The following is a 16,898-nucleotide window of genomic DNA, read 5'->3' on the forward strand; positions in this document are numbered from 1 at the left end:
GTGATGGGCAGGATATCTAATTTAAACTTTGTTGTTTTCCTTAGGTGTGTTTACAGCAAGGTACCCAAATTAAAAGACCAAGAGAGTCTTTGTTATATTAATGAGTCTATTTTGTATTAAAGCATAGATGTTTTAAACTTCGCACATTGTGATGGAATTAAATTACATAGCATTATCAATAATACTAAGTAGGATTGTGTGTAGTAAAATTAAATTTCGGAACATTATTAATAGTACCAAGTAGGACTGTTTGGGACGCAATTAAATTGCAAAACATTATTAATAGTACCAATTAGGATTGTTTATGATGTAATTAGTGGCAGAGTATTATCACGCAATTAAATTACAAAACATTATTAATAGTACCAATTAGGATTGTTTATGATGTAATTAGTGGCAGAGTATTATCAATAGTACCAATTAGGATTGTTTATGATGTAATTAGTGGCAGAGTATTATCACGCAATTAAATTGCAAAACATTATTAATTGTACCAATTAGGATTGTTTATGATGTAATTAGTGGCAGAGTATTATCAATAGTACCAAATAGAACTGTTTGAGACGCAATTAAATTGCAAAACATTATTAATAGTACCAATTAGGATTGTTTATGATGTAATTAGTGGCAGAGTATTATCACGCAATTAAATTACAAAACATTATTAATAGTACCAATTAGGATTGTTTATGACTTAATTAGTGATAGAGCATTATAAATAGGACTGTTTGTGGCGCAATTAAATTGCAGAGTATTAATAACAGTATCAAGTAGGACTGTGTGATGGAATTAATTGCAAAGTATAATCAATAGTACTAAGTAAGACTGTTTGCGACGCTATTAAATTTTCTGAGCATTAATAACAATACCGAGTTAGTTCTTTTATGTTAACCTTATATTTCTGTAGCGTTACACACGCTGAAATACACATCATAGAATAATGGATACTTATATTCTTACAGTTCCCGTGTTGGCGTATTTAAGTGAATTTGTTGCTTTGAATCAGTAAATACATCGGGTGCCAATGGTAGTACTAATTTAAGATTATTTTTTACCCTTTAGGTAAGTAATTGTAGTTCGTTATAATTTTAAATCCTGTGGTTTATTGCTTATTAAGAGAAGGTTAATTAGAATAATAATACTTTCAAGTGAGAGTATCTCTTAAATATCTCCTGCTACTTAAGCGAAATGAGGAAGGCTGTTTTTTCCTTTACGTAAGCGAAATGACCAACTTGATACTCTTTGAGAATTTGATCATTGTACGTTTAAGGAAAGAGTATTATTTTATAAATATTTTCATTTTTGACTATAATGGAGATGCAGCATTGATAGTAACGTCACTTATTTAAAGTTCTGTAAAATAATATTTTACGCCAAATCAACTGGGTTATAACGATTTGAGATTTAATAAAATAAAGTTTAGCTATTTCTTTAACAATATAGGTTCAATGCAAATGTTGAGTTTAGCTCCAGTTCACTTTCTTTTTACGTGCATAATCTGAAATCTGATCCTGATTCAGATTTTACTCCTGAAATCTGGAGTCATGTTCGTCTGAAGGTATAGAAATATTGTCGGAGACGAAGAACTAAGTAGTTCAAAACAAACCCCCCGCATCGTTTTGACATCGGAGAGACCCAGAATAAAAATAATAGTACAATCTAGTTGAAGAGGTATTCTTATTGTCTCATCAGGTTCACAATATATTTCAGCGGGAGTATCGAATCAAGAAGACGCTATAAACGTCGCCACTGTCAATTCATAGAAAATGGATTAATATCTTCAGATCTATATAACATTAAACATATTGATCTGCATGAGAGCTTGCCGTCTAACTGCAGGCTATTTTATTCCAAAGTAAACGATCATTGCATGTTTATTTTTGAACTGGTTCTTTAAAAAAATTTTCAATTATATAATAAACTGCAATAAAAACTATTGCAATCAGTTCTCCCCCCCATACTTCGCCTCCACCCTCTCTGAGCAAAGTTGACGGTCCCGCTTAACGCCCCCTACTAAAGTAGAGAAAGCGTGTCAGTGAATCAACCAAAGTTGAGAGAGAACAATGTTCCAACTCCTTTTGACCCAACATGGCTAAATTTGTTTACATAAGGTAATACATTTTAATAATTTTCTTCAAATCGGGTAATAATTGTCTCATGAAACAGACGAATTACAAGTGATGAGATAAAGAGCGTTCCACACAGACCAGAATAATGTATCGTGTTTAATGCAAACAGGATGTGTTAGGAGTGTTGTGAGTACTTACAAACTGTAGGATACAGAAGGTACAACAAACCACGTGACACGTGACAGGCTTCGCTTAGGTTGCATTAAAATTGCCAAGTTTATAACTCATTTCATTCTGATAGTTAGGTTACGTGTGTTAATATGGCATATGATAAAGTCATATGATAAAGTTATTATTTTTATTTAATTTGTTTACAAAATGTGAGTACCTTGCGATTTTTTCGTTGACATTGTGGTTACCCATAACTGTAGGCCAAATCATAAACGCTCTATGCTAAATTTATATAATCTTAGGTCAGTTCGTTCTAAAAATATCATTCGGACAATCATTCAGACATTTTCCAGCCCTCGAATGATAGGCTGCGGTAATGGTCAGTCAATTTATATTCCGTACTTATGAACATTAATCTGTGAAATAATATTGTTACAAACACATTTTTACAGCACAATTCATTCTTTGAACTTTAACGCAGCGTTTAATTAAAGTAAAGTCTAGAGTCAACGTTAAGCAAAAATATTATAATAAACCCGGAGACCCACTTCACCTCACTGTTTACTCCAGATTCACTGAACCGCGCGCGGACTCAAACATCTTTGATTTACTTCTTCGTTTCCCCGATGTCGTAAACGATTATTTGTGTTACTGTCAAGATTACGCTTTCCTGAAAATCCGATCTATCAAAGGAAACTTATGATTCCTTTCATCCTACATGTAGTGTTGGAAAAGTTGCAAATTGTATCGATCGGCATTTGCTGTTAAGACTAGTCCTTATAGATAATCCATTATTATTTTGATTTAAGTAATTGTGAACACAGTTATTAGATTTAGCTAACTTTAGGTTTTTAACCAAACCACTTTACGGAAATCTAATGACACATTAGATTATATTGCTTGAATTTCAAAAATAATGTTAAATCTATGCACAAAGGGATTGAGTCCTTAAACATTTAAAGCAATGCTAAAGTTTACTAAACGTTTTTAGTCACTTTTAAACATAAAATTGTAAACTGGAATATTTCACCTTTTTAATTGTATAACCTATTTACTATGTGTATGATTAAAGACAGTTAATAAATATCGTTTAACTTGTCCTGCAGCTTGAAATAGCTGAACAAAACCACATTTACATTTCATTATTGTCAAATTGTGCTCCTGATTGTCTTTGTAAATAATTATGAACTTGCCCATAAATTTTAAACTTATGGTTCGATATAATGGTGTTGAAAGTATTTATTTCGTTATAGAGTACTTTGCAATTTGGTTATTTTGGCAAAAAGTCATTACATTACTCCTTTATTAATTGTTTCTCTTGTAATAGAAATTTATTAAAATAGTTCCTAAAACTTTCTTCTTTCGATTCCTCTGTAATGTAATTGTCTGTCGCTGCAAAGTTAGTTTTAAGTTAGAAGGACAGCCCTCAATCACAGCTTCTAGTAATCACATTTCCGTCCTCAATTTTTGAATGTACTATTAATAAAGAAATGTACAGAAAATCACGGAATTTTGCGCTTTTGTTCACATCCGAAAGTTTCAAGTAGTCTTAAAGTGAAGCAAAATATAAGGTATGGAACGTTTTGAATTACTTGTGGCTAAACGTTATTGGCTGATCGTTAGCGAAGCCTATTACCCGAGGGGCTGGAAAAAATTTCATTTCTGTTTGCCTGTTGGCACGATACTTCGAATATAACTGACCTATAAAAACCTATTGACTTGAAATGTTGCACATATCTTCATTTCTACATGAGAAACACTAGACCAGCAGTCATCAGGTCAAGTTAGTAGAGCAAGTCCAACTCCAACAGTTACCCTCTGAGTCGATAACGGTGCATGTCACTTCATGGGATTTTCTTTCGATGACAAAAAAATTTTAAGACTGGTCGAATGAGTAACTATGATGGCAATGACAAATCAGCAGAATATTTAAATTTGTAAACAAACTCAGAATCCTCATTTTAACATGTTTATTTGTTGGGATAGTTAGACTGAATATGTAACGTTTGATAATATAATCTTGTATACTTCATTATGAGTAATTGTTTATTTGAGAAATCGTGTCTAGGTTTTACGTTAAATATTTTTTAAATTATCATATGTACCAAGAGCTATATATAGAACTGAACAGCTTAACCATATGTGTTATCTTAGAAGTAATTTATTTGTGACAATATATTCGGCTGCTTTAAATAAATACAATTAGGTTTTTCAGAATTAACCACATAAACTTTGGATGGAGAAATAAAATAACTACTGGACCTGTAGGAGCTTAACTAGATAACCTATGGATCTTGTGATAAATAAAAGAACTCTCATAGGTGTTATTACCAGTGCCTTTGCAGGAGTAATTTATATTCACGAGCCTTTTATTCATTTACATGAAATTGACATAAAATAAATTGTCTATCTTAGGCAACTAAATTTAAAAAGATATTCGAATACTTTATAATTACTGTCAGTAAATATTGTATACTACTAGTTGTTTCGCGTGGCTTCGCAAGCAATTGTAATTGAGGCATCAGTCATTGCCTTTTAAATGACTTACCAAGCACTTCTTAAATGAATGGTAGCCCCTGAACATATTTCCCTGTCTGTTGGCATGTCCTCAAAACAATACAGAATGTGTTCTAGCTTTTAATGTGTATTCTCTGTATTATCCTTTGCTGTATTTATTTTTTCTGCCCAGACAATATGGCGATTTATATCTGAAATGTCATGAATTAAAAAAAGAAAACTGTCCATTTAACAACCCCCGTAATTTAACAGCTAATTGTTTCTGAAATGCAAGTGCGCCAATAAATCTTTAGAAACAGATCAAGCCGTTTTATAAACTGGAAAATATCTTTCTTTGCTTTTTAACGGTTAATAATAGAATAAAATAATAATATAATTTAAAGGAAGATACCTCTCAACCAAGAGTAAGTACGAAAGTCGGCAGAAATAATTAATGACCGTTTCACCGAGCAACCTTATTTGCATATTTCCTAAGTTTCCTAATTTTAAAACTAATGAAATGTAAGGAAAGTTATTAAGGATTCTGTTCCTGCAATTTGTCTATGTTTTTACTCTCTGGTGGCCTTACAAGAATATTTGACAATTAATGTTCTATATTAATGAGAAAGTTCAGAGACGGCTGTTTGGACATAGTTTGGTAATGAACTTATAAAGTCGAAATCTTATCCATCATAATATGTTTTAATACTTAACATTTATAATATAATTTAATGCCATAAAAATAGAATTGAAAATATTTTAACTTTCGTGCTTTTAAGCATGCTTTTCAGTCAACAGCAATGTTCACGGACTTATATAAACAGAAATTGGTATAAAAATAAATGTTTTTGGGTAATTTTAAATTTGTAACTGCATGTCATCAGTGAGCTAGGGCAGATATACAATATAAACTTGATAGAAGACTTATTAAGGTTGCAGGGGTAGCAGGATTTCATTCATTTACCGTCGTTGTGTTAAAAGAAAGAGAAATAATTACTAAACCGTGGTAAAGCTCCGTAATTATTCTATCCCTTCAGATCATCTTTAGTCAGCAATGAACTCTGTGCTGATCAGGTGTGGACGCTTTAAGATATCAATCAGTAAATTCGGATGAGTTGGTTCTTAATTCATAAACGAGATATACCATAAATAGATCCATATACAGCAAAATACAAGTCTGGCATTGCCAGTATTTCAAATTTACTTTTACAAATTGTCTATCCAGTTCTGAAACACTCTGCAGCTTCGTAAGCCAAAGCAATAGTGTAATCGATGTGATTTAACAATTATTGCTTCATTCCTAAAGATATGTCTAGGTGGATCTAATTGTAACAGACTATCTAATATTTTATAAGATCATTGTTTGGCTATTCCTTTTGAGGGATTGATTTAATGATTTACGCTTCGAGCTTTCCGAGCACAATCGATTATGTAATCGATGAATCGAGCCTTCAACAGGATATTTGTATGCGTGCGCGTGCGCGTTTGTGAGTGTGGAACTGTATTAATTTTAATAATTATTAGGAACATTGTTTCGCAAATCCTCTCAAGAGATGGATAGATGAAGGCCTCATGTCAACACTGCCCAAACTCTCCCCAGGCTAGCTTTTTAATCAAGGTGAGTTCCCAGGAGTTTCCTTCAGTCAACTTTATCGGATCTAATTATTTCAACATTTAACAGTGGGTCTGTACTACAACGAGTCTCTATTTATTATTAAAAGTTTCGTTCCATATTTCAACTAGTATACTAGTGTGCTTAAGAAAGCGAGGTAAGTATCGTCAGATTATTGTGTTTTTTACATACACCAGGAATAAGATTGGTCACTGAATGGATCCCAGAGGTTACACATTCTAGATTATTAATATTTTACCAAAATTAGTTAACAAAACCACAAGATTCTCAATATTGTGTGTTTTTGGAATGGTTTGTACAAATTCTGTTTGCTTAGGCTTACTGCTTCTCCTACACTGTTCGTGGACCTTACTCTTACTTCAAACATTCTATAAACGTAGGGTATGATCAGATGAACATCCATTCTAAAGTCAACTCCTTACATCCAGAACTGTGAAAGATGTACTTTGGTGATTAGGAGCAGTGAGATGATTGCACTCTTTCAGCAGTAGCTTATGTAGACAATTATTTCGGAGAGGGCTGATACCTTGAGTGGTTTGGAAGGTGTAAATTCGTCACAAAAAGGAGATCAGAATCTTGCTCCGAAAAACTGTTAATCTTTATGACTTCAACGTGTTCCAGCTTAAAAAGGATCAGAGGGTGAAATTTTAATGTTGGTCTTTAACAAATTCTGGGGAGGGCTGAGCCCCCCTTATATACACCCCTGTCCTTATATTTAATAGAGCCATCATATTATTAATAGAGTGGTAATCGATACCGTTCCGAGAGTGATGATTCATTTTATGGTTGAAATAAACACTTTTGGTTGCACAGCCTAGATATCTGACTAAGAAAAGTTAATGTGCGTCATCTAATGCATCTGAGATAATATTTGGTTCCTTATGATTTGAATAGATTGTATTAAACTTAAAAATTTTTAATACTAGTAAACATTTTATAAGTTGCGTTGAACTGAGTTAAAAAACTTAAACAATAAATTTATTCGTTTTGTAAAATTTAAATATTTTAAAGTGCCAAATACTAAAAGATCTTAAAGTGTGTTTAATACCACCTTGGTCTTCACCTTAGCGTAGTGGTAAGGCCGTGACTCTAACCGAGAGGTCACGGGTTCGATTTTCGGAGAGGTCAATAAATAATTTTTAAGTGGGTTTGGACCGTTTTCTCTTAAAAACGTTTAAAATCTTATATTGAAATGCCATTCGCGTAGAAGAACATCCTTGTGAAAAAATAAGGTAATGGTTATTTACTGCACGAGATAATTATTGGATTGAAGAGTTAGATTTCGTATTTTCCCCCTCAGACATTAATTCGGTTAGTGTTTATATCAACATTCTTTTATCCGTAACTCGTTATGCTCAATCAATAAAGTGTTTATATCAACATTCTTTTATCCGTAACTCGTTATGCTCAATCAATGAAGTGTTTATATCAACATTCTTTTATCCGTAACTCGTCACGCTCAATCAATACAGTGTTTATATCAACATTCTTTTATCCGTAACTCGTTATGCTCAATCAATAAAGTGTTTATATCAACATTATTTTATCCGTAACTCGTTATGCTCAATCAATAAAGTGTTTATATCAACATTATTTTATCCGTAACTCGTTATGCTCAATCAATAAAGTGTTTATATCAACATTCTTTTATCCGTAACTCGTTATGCTCAATCAATAAAGTGTTTATATCAACATTCTTTTATCCGTAACTCGTTATGCTCAATCAATAAAGTGTTTATATCAACATTCTTTTATCCGTAACTCGTCACGCTCAATCAATAAACGAACCATAAATTTATAAAGCTAAGTGTTGCCCGTTGAGCCGGAAAATAAACTTGATTTTTAGCAGGTCTTGCTATTGATTAAGTGAATGAATCAACTTTAATTTCCGAATGTACTGACAAATAATTAGCATGCAGAGTGACTGATCGAGAGTCTTTCAGTGTAGATTAGGGCCTTAGATAAAACTTAGTTTCAGTCTTAAATATCTACCTCGCCCCTCCCCCTGGAGTTGCCTGTTATTGTGTAGCAAGTTCCATTTGTGCATAGTTCTTTAAGTCAATATACTTACTATTTATTACTACCGTTTCATCCAATACCGAGTTTCCTCATGTATAATACAAAGGCACCTGTTTATTTAAACACACAAGGTTAGTTTGAGTGTAATCACATTCTGTTTTAGAAGAGGATTGTTTTTTTTTTATTTTGTCGCTCCTATAAAAATGTCTAGTCAAAAAAAGTAGAGCCCTGTTGCAGTAAGAGAAATACACAGTTGGCTGATAATTTTCCAGTAAGAAACATTCCTCCATCAAATTAAATACGAAGCTCTAGTTTTATTTTTAAAAGTGTTCTTCGTGCTTCCCTGCATCTTTTCCATCTCTGTCTGGTTCATTATTTGCTTGAAGTTTCCGTGTAAACTGAAGCCAGTGTCAATTACCGTTTAGTTATTTTTATGGGAAACGTTACGTAAATGTAACTTTATATTAAAAATACCGTAGAAATAAATACCCTAATTACTAATCACATATAGACTTCACTGATAACAGGACTAAAGATACTGATGGCTTGTTTTTACATTATAATTCCTTACGTATAATATTTTTTCAAAATGGCACCGGTATTACCTGAAATTAAAATATTTTTACGTTTGATACACTATTTTACACACTATTACTTTGTAGTGTTCCCACTCATAATATAAATGTCACATACTTATTCTGCATTATGTAAATTCTGAGAAGCCAATACCTGTCTCGTGACAGAAGAATTTAATATACCTGTGACTTATGTTATTGCCTTATTAGATTATACCATTTAGCATGTCTCCAGCTGAGTACTTGTGTAAAACATTTCATTTCATAGTGTTTTTGCTCAACGATATAAAAAAAATTTAGTTTAAGAATAATTCTCAGAAGGCTGTCCACATTTCATGGTTGAAAAGTTAGTGACAGGTTAAGTCCCAGTAGATGTTGGTCGTAGAGAGGCAAAGAGGAATACAACTCCTTCCCATTCACTTTCTCTCTTATCTCCTGCTGATAACAGACCATATCTTTTCTCTTCAAACTTATCTCTTTTTTATTCACTGTTAATCTTGAATATACAAGATTTGACCTTCCACGGGATTTGAACCCGTGGTCTCTCAGTTAGAGAGCCGAGACTATTTCCATTAGTCTATGTTAGACCGTCGTATGTTCAGAACACCAAAAGCTAATAAATCCATTTTTAAAAGGTAATTTCTTTATAAGGGTCCGAGTTTTTTAAACAAATTGCCTTTTGAAGTCAAATTATCTGTAAATAGTAAAAATTTTTGTAACAAGCTTAGAACGTTATTATTTTTAAATGAAAACTGCAACTCGTTTTACGAATAGTATACTACATAATTATGTATATATTTATATAAATTTCCAATAATGCAGGTAATATTTTATTTCACTATTCATATGTATATAGCTTCTGTAGTCTTAGTATAATAATTTCTTATTAACGGAGTAAATATTCTACTTTTTTCTTTGTCCAATATTACATTTTAATTTTAGGTAACAATTTTGTTTACAGCGTGTTGTATAATCTTTTACTACTTAGAATATTAATACATGTGCGTAAAAACCTTGAACGTGATGAAGCGAAATGCGCTAAGCTCTTTCAAGTCCTCATTATCTCATTCACCTCAAAATGAAGATGTATCTAAACCAAACAAACATCCAAGAAAAAATAATATGAAATTCCCCTTCTCAATAGCAGAATGGATGAATAGGATGATGTCGAAATACACAATATATTCTTGTTGTAATGTTGTATTTTATTTGCCGTAGAATGATAATAAAATGTGTTTTTAGTTAATATTCACCTCTTTACCTTTATAACAAATACAACACTACCGTATATTTTGTTCCCTTTCCGAATAGAAGTAAAAAGTAACTTTCTGTCCCTTTGGTGCTATTGAGTGAAACTGTAACTAGGTCAAAGGTAGTCGATGTTATTTTAGTTAGTTTTGTTTCAGCCACATAATCCCCTTTGTGTTAAAGTTGAAGACTAACCTGAGTCCGGGACCGTTGCAAAAAGCTTTTCAACATTAAAGTCGGTAGTATAGCGGCTTCCGTGATAATCTCCGTCCTAAATATTCTCAACTGCCTCCTCCTACCTTTGCGACTTTTGCAAATGTACGTATTTAAGCCTGGATCAATATCTAAAAGAAGATTAAACATTGTACGAATTTTAAATAAGAGCATTCTTTATCCCCTTTCTCATTTATTTTATATTTCAGTATGTTTTTGTAACCGCAGTAAGAAACAATATTATATTATATTTATGTAGGACTTAAATTTCCTCATATGCCCCTTCTCTTCATGTAGCAATAATAATGAATCTCCTACACTATACGATGTTGAGAAGACATGGGGTTAAAAAAGAACTGTACATGAAACATACTTTTATTTTCACAAAAGTACATAGTGGTAAATAAATTATGTATTAACAAAATTTTTACGCCCCCTTCTATGTAAAATAGTTGTTTGTTCTCTCGAATAATACGTAAAGGATATTCGTGTGTGTATGACTTCGTATTGATTTCGCTTATCGATATTGAACACAATTTAAGTGTCTAGAAAATATAACTTGATTTAACAAAAATAGACAATGAAATTATTCTTTTAGATGACTAGAAGACACACATAATTATTTGTTTATGTAATTGTTAAGAAATTTATTATTAATTGTAGTATATTTGAGAAGAGAAATTGTGAACATATGATTATTTTTGTTGCTAATAACGTACCTAAAAATTAAACAGTCGGGCATTTTTACGATCTTTCAGCTATAGGAAGTAATGCTAACAATGTTGTATAAGAAGAAAATAACGAAAACTCAATTCAATAATCGAACTATATGAATGTAAGCGTGGCATACTAACGTTGCGGCAATGTTTTTATTGTTTATCATGAAATAAATCTAGACAAAGATCGTAAACAAAATTTCTGTTGGTAACGAAAGATAGACACAGATGTATCATGTATGTGAACCAAGGTTATCTCTTATTCGTTCTCTTCAAATGTGGCACAGTTGTATTGAAGGTCAAACGTTGTGATCTTCATTGTTGTCAGACACCAACTGTTTTCCAATGTTGAAATCCATCCTATCCTCCTCCTGTCTCATTGGTTGCCAACCCACTCCTGGAATAATTCAACAAACTTTCACAATTATGATAACAGCAAACATAGTGATAATAAGTGCTGTCAAACACCAATTGTTTTCCAATGTTGAAATCCATCCTATCCTCCTCCTGTCTCATTGGTTGCCAACCCACTCCTGGAATAATTCAACAAACTTTCACAATTATGATAACAGCAATCATAGTGATAATAAGTGCTGTCAAACACCAACTGTTTTGCAATGTTTGAAATCCATCCTATCCTCCTCCTGTCTCATTGGTTGCCAACCCACTCCTGGAATAATTCAACAAACTTTCACAATTATGATAACAGCAAACATAGTGATAATAAGTGCTGTCAAACAAAAACTGTTTTCCAATGTTCAAATCCATCCTATCCTCCTCCTGTCTCATTGGTTGCCAACCCACTCCTGGAATAATTCAACAAACTTTCACAATTATGATAACAGCAAACATAGTGATCATAAGTGCTGTCAAACAAAAACTGTTTTCCAATGTTCAAATCCATCCTATCCTCCTCCTGTTTCGTAGGTTGCCAAACCACTCCTGGAAAGGTTTAACAATCTGTTACAATTGTGTTAAACAGTAAAAAATAATGATGATAAGTGCTGTCAGAAACCAACTGTTTTTCAATGTTCAAATTCATCCTCTCATGACCTTTTGTCTCATACTCACTCCTGGAATAATTCAGTAATCTGCTACAGATGAGTTAAGTAGCCAAACTTTATAATCATCATTACTGTCGTACATTATAAAACTTGCCAATGTTGAAATAATCTTCTTTTCGTTCTGTCTTTTAGGTTGTCAACTCGTTCCTGGAACATTTTAACAGTTCGGTACAGAGTTTAGAGTTATTCTGTTTGAGCAGTACGATTGTGTGTAGATAATAAGAAATTAGTACCATAACAAGCGAAATATCTATAAAAATAAACTATAACTTTGACCTGATCAAATGGTATATCTCATTGCGTATACAGTTTTAATGTTTAATACCACTTTGTTCCGAATACTCTAATTGTTATAGTAATTAAACTAGCAAATCCCCAACCAGAAAAAATGTCACTTTTAAGATCTATTCAAGAATGTTATGAAAATAATATTATTACAAAGACATTGTACAAACTCAAACTTTGCTCATTAAACCAAAAACAATTTTAACGCCTCACATGTTTGAATAGCTTAAAAGTAACTAAGAACATGCATTTACCATGTTGTAAATGATATATTCTACCCTTTTCAGTACTAAGTTTCGAAAACTTGCAGGGAATATGAAGGCTTTAAAATACATAGTAATGAGGTTCACTTCTGGTGTATCCAGAATTTTGACTCAGCGCTCCCCGTACACCAACGCAACTCAAAGTTTTCACATGACAAACCTTTTCTTGAGACAGATTATCAGATGTGATTCATGGAAGCTTTGAATTATGCCCCAAACCTGAGGGGTTTCTCTCTTTATTCCTAGTCATTCAGTGTGGAAGAAGGTCAGCAAACACTAAGTGCACAAATGCATTATTTTACCAAGCAAACTTAGGGGTAAGAAACTCTCTTGTAACACTTAACCTGGCCGGGCAGGAAGGCTGCTTGGAGGAACAGGATCGCTAAGTGGTCACCCATCCAAGCAGCTCCCACGATCGATTCTGCTTGACGGTTATCTTGCGATACACTACGCTATTGGCAAACTATGCCAAACCCTATACGCCATAACATGCAAGTATGCTTTTTATATAACTATTATCGTATACAATTTCTTCACACCACTTACATCATTCCTAAACTGTAATGTTTGAAGTAAAGTGACAAAAAACAATTCAATAGTTATAGAATATCCTTGGTGTTTGTCGACCTAATTACTTTTTAAAATGGGAAATCCTTTAAAAATGATGGCTGAACTTCATCTAAAACAATATTTTTGGGACTATGTCTCAAATTCCAACCATATCTATACATACACTCTTAGATATTCTATATTCTGCTTACTTGGTGACTGATTACAACATAGGCGTTTGACTCTGCCGTAACACTTCTTCGAGAACTTCCAGACTGAGTTGGCTACGTCACAAACACAACGACATACCTCCCGCGGCCAGCCTTTGACTCCTTTGATAGGTGTGACCTCTGTATCAAGGGCAGATTCCTGGTCTTTGGAACCTTCTTCCAACAGGATTCTGGAGCCTGTAGCTGAGTCATACAATAAAACATTTTAATATAAATATTTCAATTATTATCTTTATTTGTTTGAAAACGAAAAGCTTGGTATAAATGGATATTGCATTTATTCATCTATAAAATTATTCAAAATCCCACATGAATATCTTGCATTAGATGCAAACAAGAATATCATTGATAAAATATAAACATTTACTAAAGGATATCCGTGAATACACCCATAGATATCGGTGGTGCGCAATTTACACACGGATATCCGTGGATAATACCTGTTAATGAATATCGAAGTTATATATTACACGCATGCATTATGGGAGTGCGAGATTTTCACACGGATATCCGTGAATGACATCCTTGCATGATTATCAGGATTATATAATACACCTAAAGATATCCATCTGTGGAGCGCGTATATACACGAATACCTCCATAAATCAGTACTAATTAAAAATAATATTTGTTCTATACCTAAGAATAATTTTTGAATCCGGATGAGTAATGCGTTTATACAAAACCGACTTGCATATATTTTAAAGGCGAATATATCTCACGACAGAGACAGCCCGCCTCTTTCGGTATTCGATTTACATACCAATTTATACGCTGAAGAAATAGACTAATGCCTTTCATGTTGACATTCAAAAATTTGGATAGATATCCTTCAAAATATTCCTTTAGATTGTTGTTATTCTTACTTACTTACTCCGTTGTTACCTTTAAGTATAATGGCATAGAACGTTATTTAAAAGTGCAGTATTAATATTTAATCCAAATTTAATAATCAAACCTAAGTGTAAATGTGTCATCAAGTATGTGACCGTAAAAATAGAGTATTAAGAAAAAAGTCTGGTGTTTGTTAAAAAAATATGTCTTCATAAAAATTAATCACTTTAAATAAATATAAATGCAAAATGTTCAAGCATAATGTACTCACCAGCACTAAATAGGAAGAATAAAAGCACAAATTTCATAGCGACTGATAGATAAGACCTATACATTTGTCGTTTTTTATACATGCAATGTATATTCACTTGTTACTGACACGACTAGTCTCTACACACTGGGTTTAAAAATTAATCTTCATTTCGGGCACTGCAGTAAACTCAGCTGGTCGAACTTATGGGTGTATAAGAAAATTTAATAACAGCCAGGTATGTAGTGCTTTGTGGAAAGGAACCCCCGAATATCACTATACGGATTTCAATAGCGAAAGACGATTAAAATATATTAGAAGTATTTCAAGGAAATCGGCTATTAGATCCTCTCATGCCCGGATGTCGCTTACAATATCGTATGACCGGAAACAGTATCATGACTCATGGACCTCAGTATCCAGCATATCAGAGAGTCTGTGAGAGTTTACAGTTTATTTTAATTGCCAGATTGTCTGACGTTGCTCAATTGCATTTGAACTAATAAACACATTTAGGTTTTTGTTGAGTCTATTTTTAAACTTAAAAATAAACTATTACGAATGATCTAATGTTATGGTAGTACTTCCTATAAATACGTCTTATTCATATAATGAATCCAAAGTCATTACTCCTGTTAATTATTTCCACTCAAAATTTGTTCAGATTCGTTACTTAATAGGCTGCGTGTCAGCGAAGCATACCACTCGACAGGCTGGAAAATTTGTATTTTTGTCTTCCCGCATAATACATCGAAAACGAATTTATAGACTACAGTTTGCATTAAGCTGTATTTTTATAATGCTAATAGTGAGTTCGATGATGGTGGATATTGCTCTATGGGATTTGGCGAAGCGTAAGCTAATATTTTTACATTGGCCTTATCGTTAAGCATGATGGTTCCCATATTGACGAGTAATGGTTGATTAGTTTTTAAGATGTCCTTAGATGCGAATGGATTTTTTAAGATTTGGGGGACAACAGATTTTTCCAGTAACCACCGAAAAGGCTACACGAAGTTCTAAAACAGGTGAGATTTGCATTTGAAAAACTCTAGAGGCCAAAATATTGTAATTCAAAATTAGCTGAAGAGTTAAGTTTGTTTTCCACGATTATTTGCAACCTTTCAAATCTGAAAACAGTTTTAAGGATAAATGTAAGAGAGTGCTAACTTTGCCTCAAATGCATTGTTCATTTCAAAGTCCTTTAGCCTATCAAAATAGTGTATACTTGTTTAAGCGTATATATTTTAAACATAAGTTTTAATAGTCAAACGGCAAAACATTCTTTTTTTAGTTAATGTATTCCTGCCCTATATGACTGACAGGGTCTTCTGAAGCCTTAGTGTAATCTTCCGATCTTCTCTTTCCCAACTTAGATTTTTGGCAAATTTTGTATCATTTTCACAAATGGTCTTATTACCTTACTTGCTGAGCGTAATGTTTAAATAATGACTAGGTTTTTAGGCAACTTCCCCTAGTCACAGTTCCCAACTTTTCATATACCTCACACCTTACAATAATGCCTTGATTGGAGAACGAAATGGCTTGAATGGGATAAAATCCAAGGTCTAGAGTGGAGGGACCGACAGATGTACGCTATGGTAACAGTGACCATACAGTGTTGTTGAGATACTCGCTCGGATTTTGAGTACGTCCGTGTAAGCACCAACTAAAAATAGCCATAATTGTCTCCATGACAAGTTTAGTGAGGTGCAGGAGTGGTCTCTATGTTTGTACCATTTGTTCTATATGCCAGTTGTTATATGCTCCAACTCTCAGGTGATGTAAAACTAGCTAACTTAATTGCAGCACTTAAAAATATTTTTGTTAAATCTACTCAATAATTATTATTAAATGAAAGACAGTGAACGGTGGTTTACTTGAAAACAAATTTAAAGAATTTGAATTTTTCTTCCGACCGCCCTCAAGACATTGTATGAAGTCGTTAAAATGGAGGTATCACTCTCATACTTTGTTAGCAAAATCTAGCGTGGCAGAAGTAAGCGATTTTGAGTACTAAAAATTACAAGTTAAAACATAACTTTATCATAAATATCTCTCAATTTGTTTTAATGTGTAGTTATAACATATACAATCTTTACTCTATTGTTTATCTTCATTTTATGAATAATTTCGTAATCTCGAATTTTAATCATTTCTATTGACCTTTAATTTAAACATTTCAAGCGCTTAGGTGGCACAGCATAACGTAAATAGGATTGTACGCCTTATTTATAATATTACGCTGGATATAAGAGCCTCAGGTTACAAGTAACGTGTAGC

The 16,898-nt window shown here is 32.9% G+C and overlaps 1 protein-coding gene across 2 annotated transcripts; it reads right to left on the minus strand.

Moving 5' to 3' along the window:
* Window positions 1–11,274: 11,274 nt before the first annotated feature.
* LOC124358037 lies at window positions 11,275–15,077 on the minus strand. 2 transcript variants are annotated; one of them, XM_046810306.1, is made up of 3 exons: window positions 14,637–15,071; window positions 13,514–13,714; window positions 11,275–11,537 (listed from the first exon to the last, which is right to left on the minus strand). In XM_046810306.1, the coding sequence occupies exons 1-3, from the start codon at window positions 14,716–14,718 to the stop codon at window positions 11,440–11,442; spliced, it is 381 nt and encodes a 126-aa protein (XP_046666262.1). In that variant the 5' UTR covers window positions 14,719–15,071; the 3' UTR covers window positions 11,275–11,439. The 2 variants fall into 2 exon arrangements, with proteins under 2 accessions (XP_046666262.1, XP_046666261.1); XM_046810305.1 differs by lacking the exon at window positions 11,275–11,537 and adding an exon at window positions 11,707–11,810 and having other exon boundaries at window positions 14,637–15,077.
* Between the last annotated feature and the right edge of the window lie 1,821 nt (window positions 15,078–16,898).

The sequence above is a fragment of the Homalodisca vitripennis genome, chromosome 3 (genome assembly GCF_021130785.1).
Source record: "Homalodisca vitripennis isolate AUS2020 chromosome 3, UT_GWSS_2.1, whole genome shotgun sequence".
Lineage (NCBI taxonomy): Eukaryota > Metazoa > Arthropoda > Insecta > Hemiptera > Cicadellidae > Homalodisca > Homalodisca vitripennis.

Bases quoted from the DNA above. Each gene is read 5' to 3' on its own strand.
- LOC124358037 (XM_046810306.1), bottom strand. From the start codon at position 14,718: ATGTATAAAAAACGACAAATGTATAGGTCTTATCTATCAGTCGCTATG. The intron at 13,715-14,636 runs GTGAGTACATTA...TGTATGACTCAG, and splicing joins ATTCTTCCTATTTAGTGCTG to CTACAGGCTCCAGAATCCTG. The intron at 11,538-13,513 runs GTAAGCAGAATA...GAATTATTCCAG, and splicing joins ATGTTGTAATCAGTCACCAA to GAGTGGGTTGGCAACCAATG.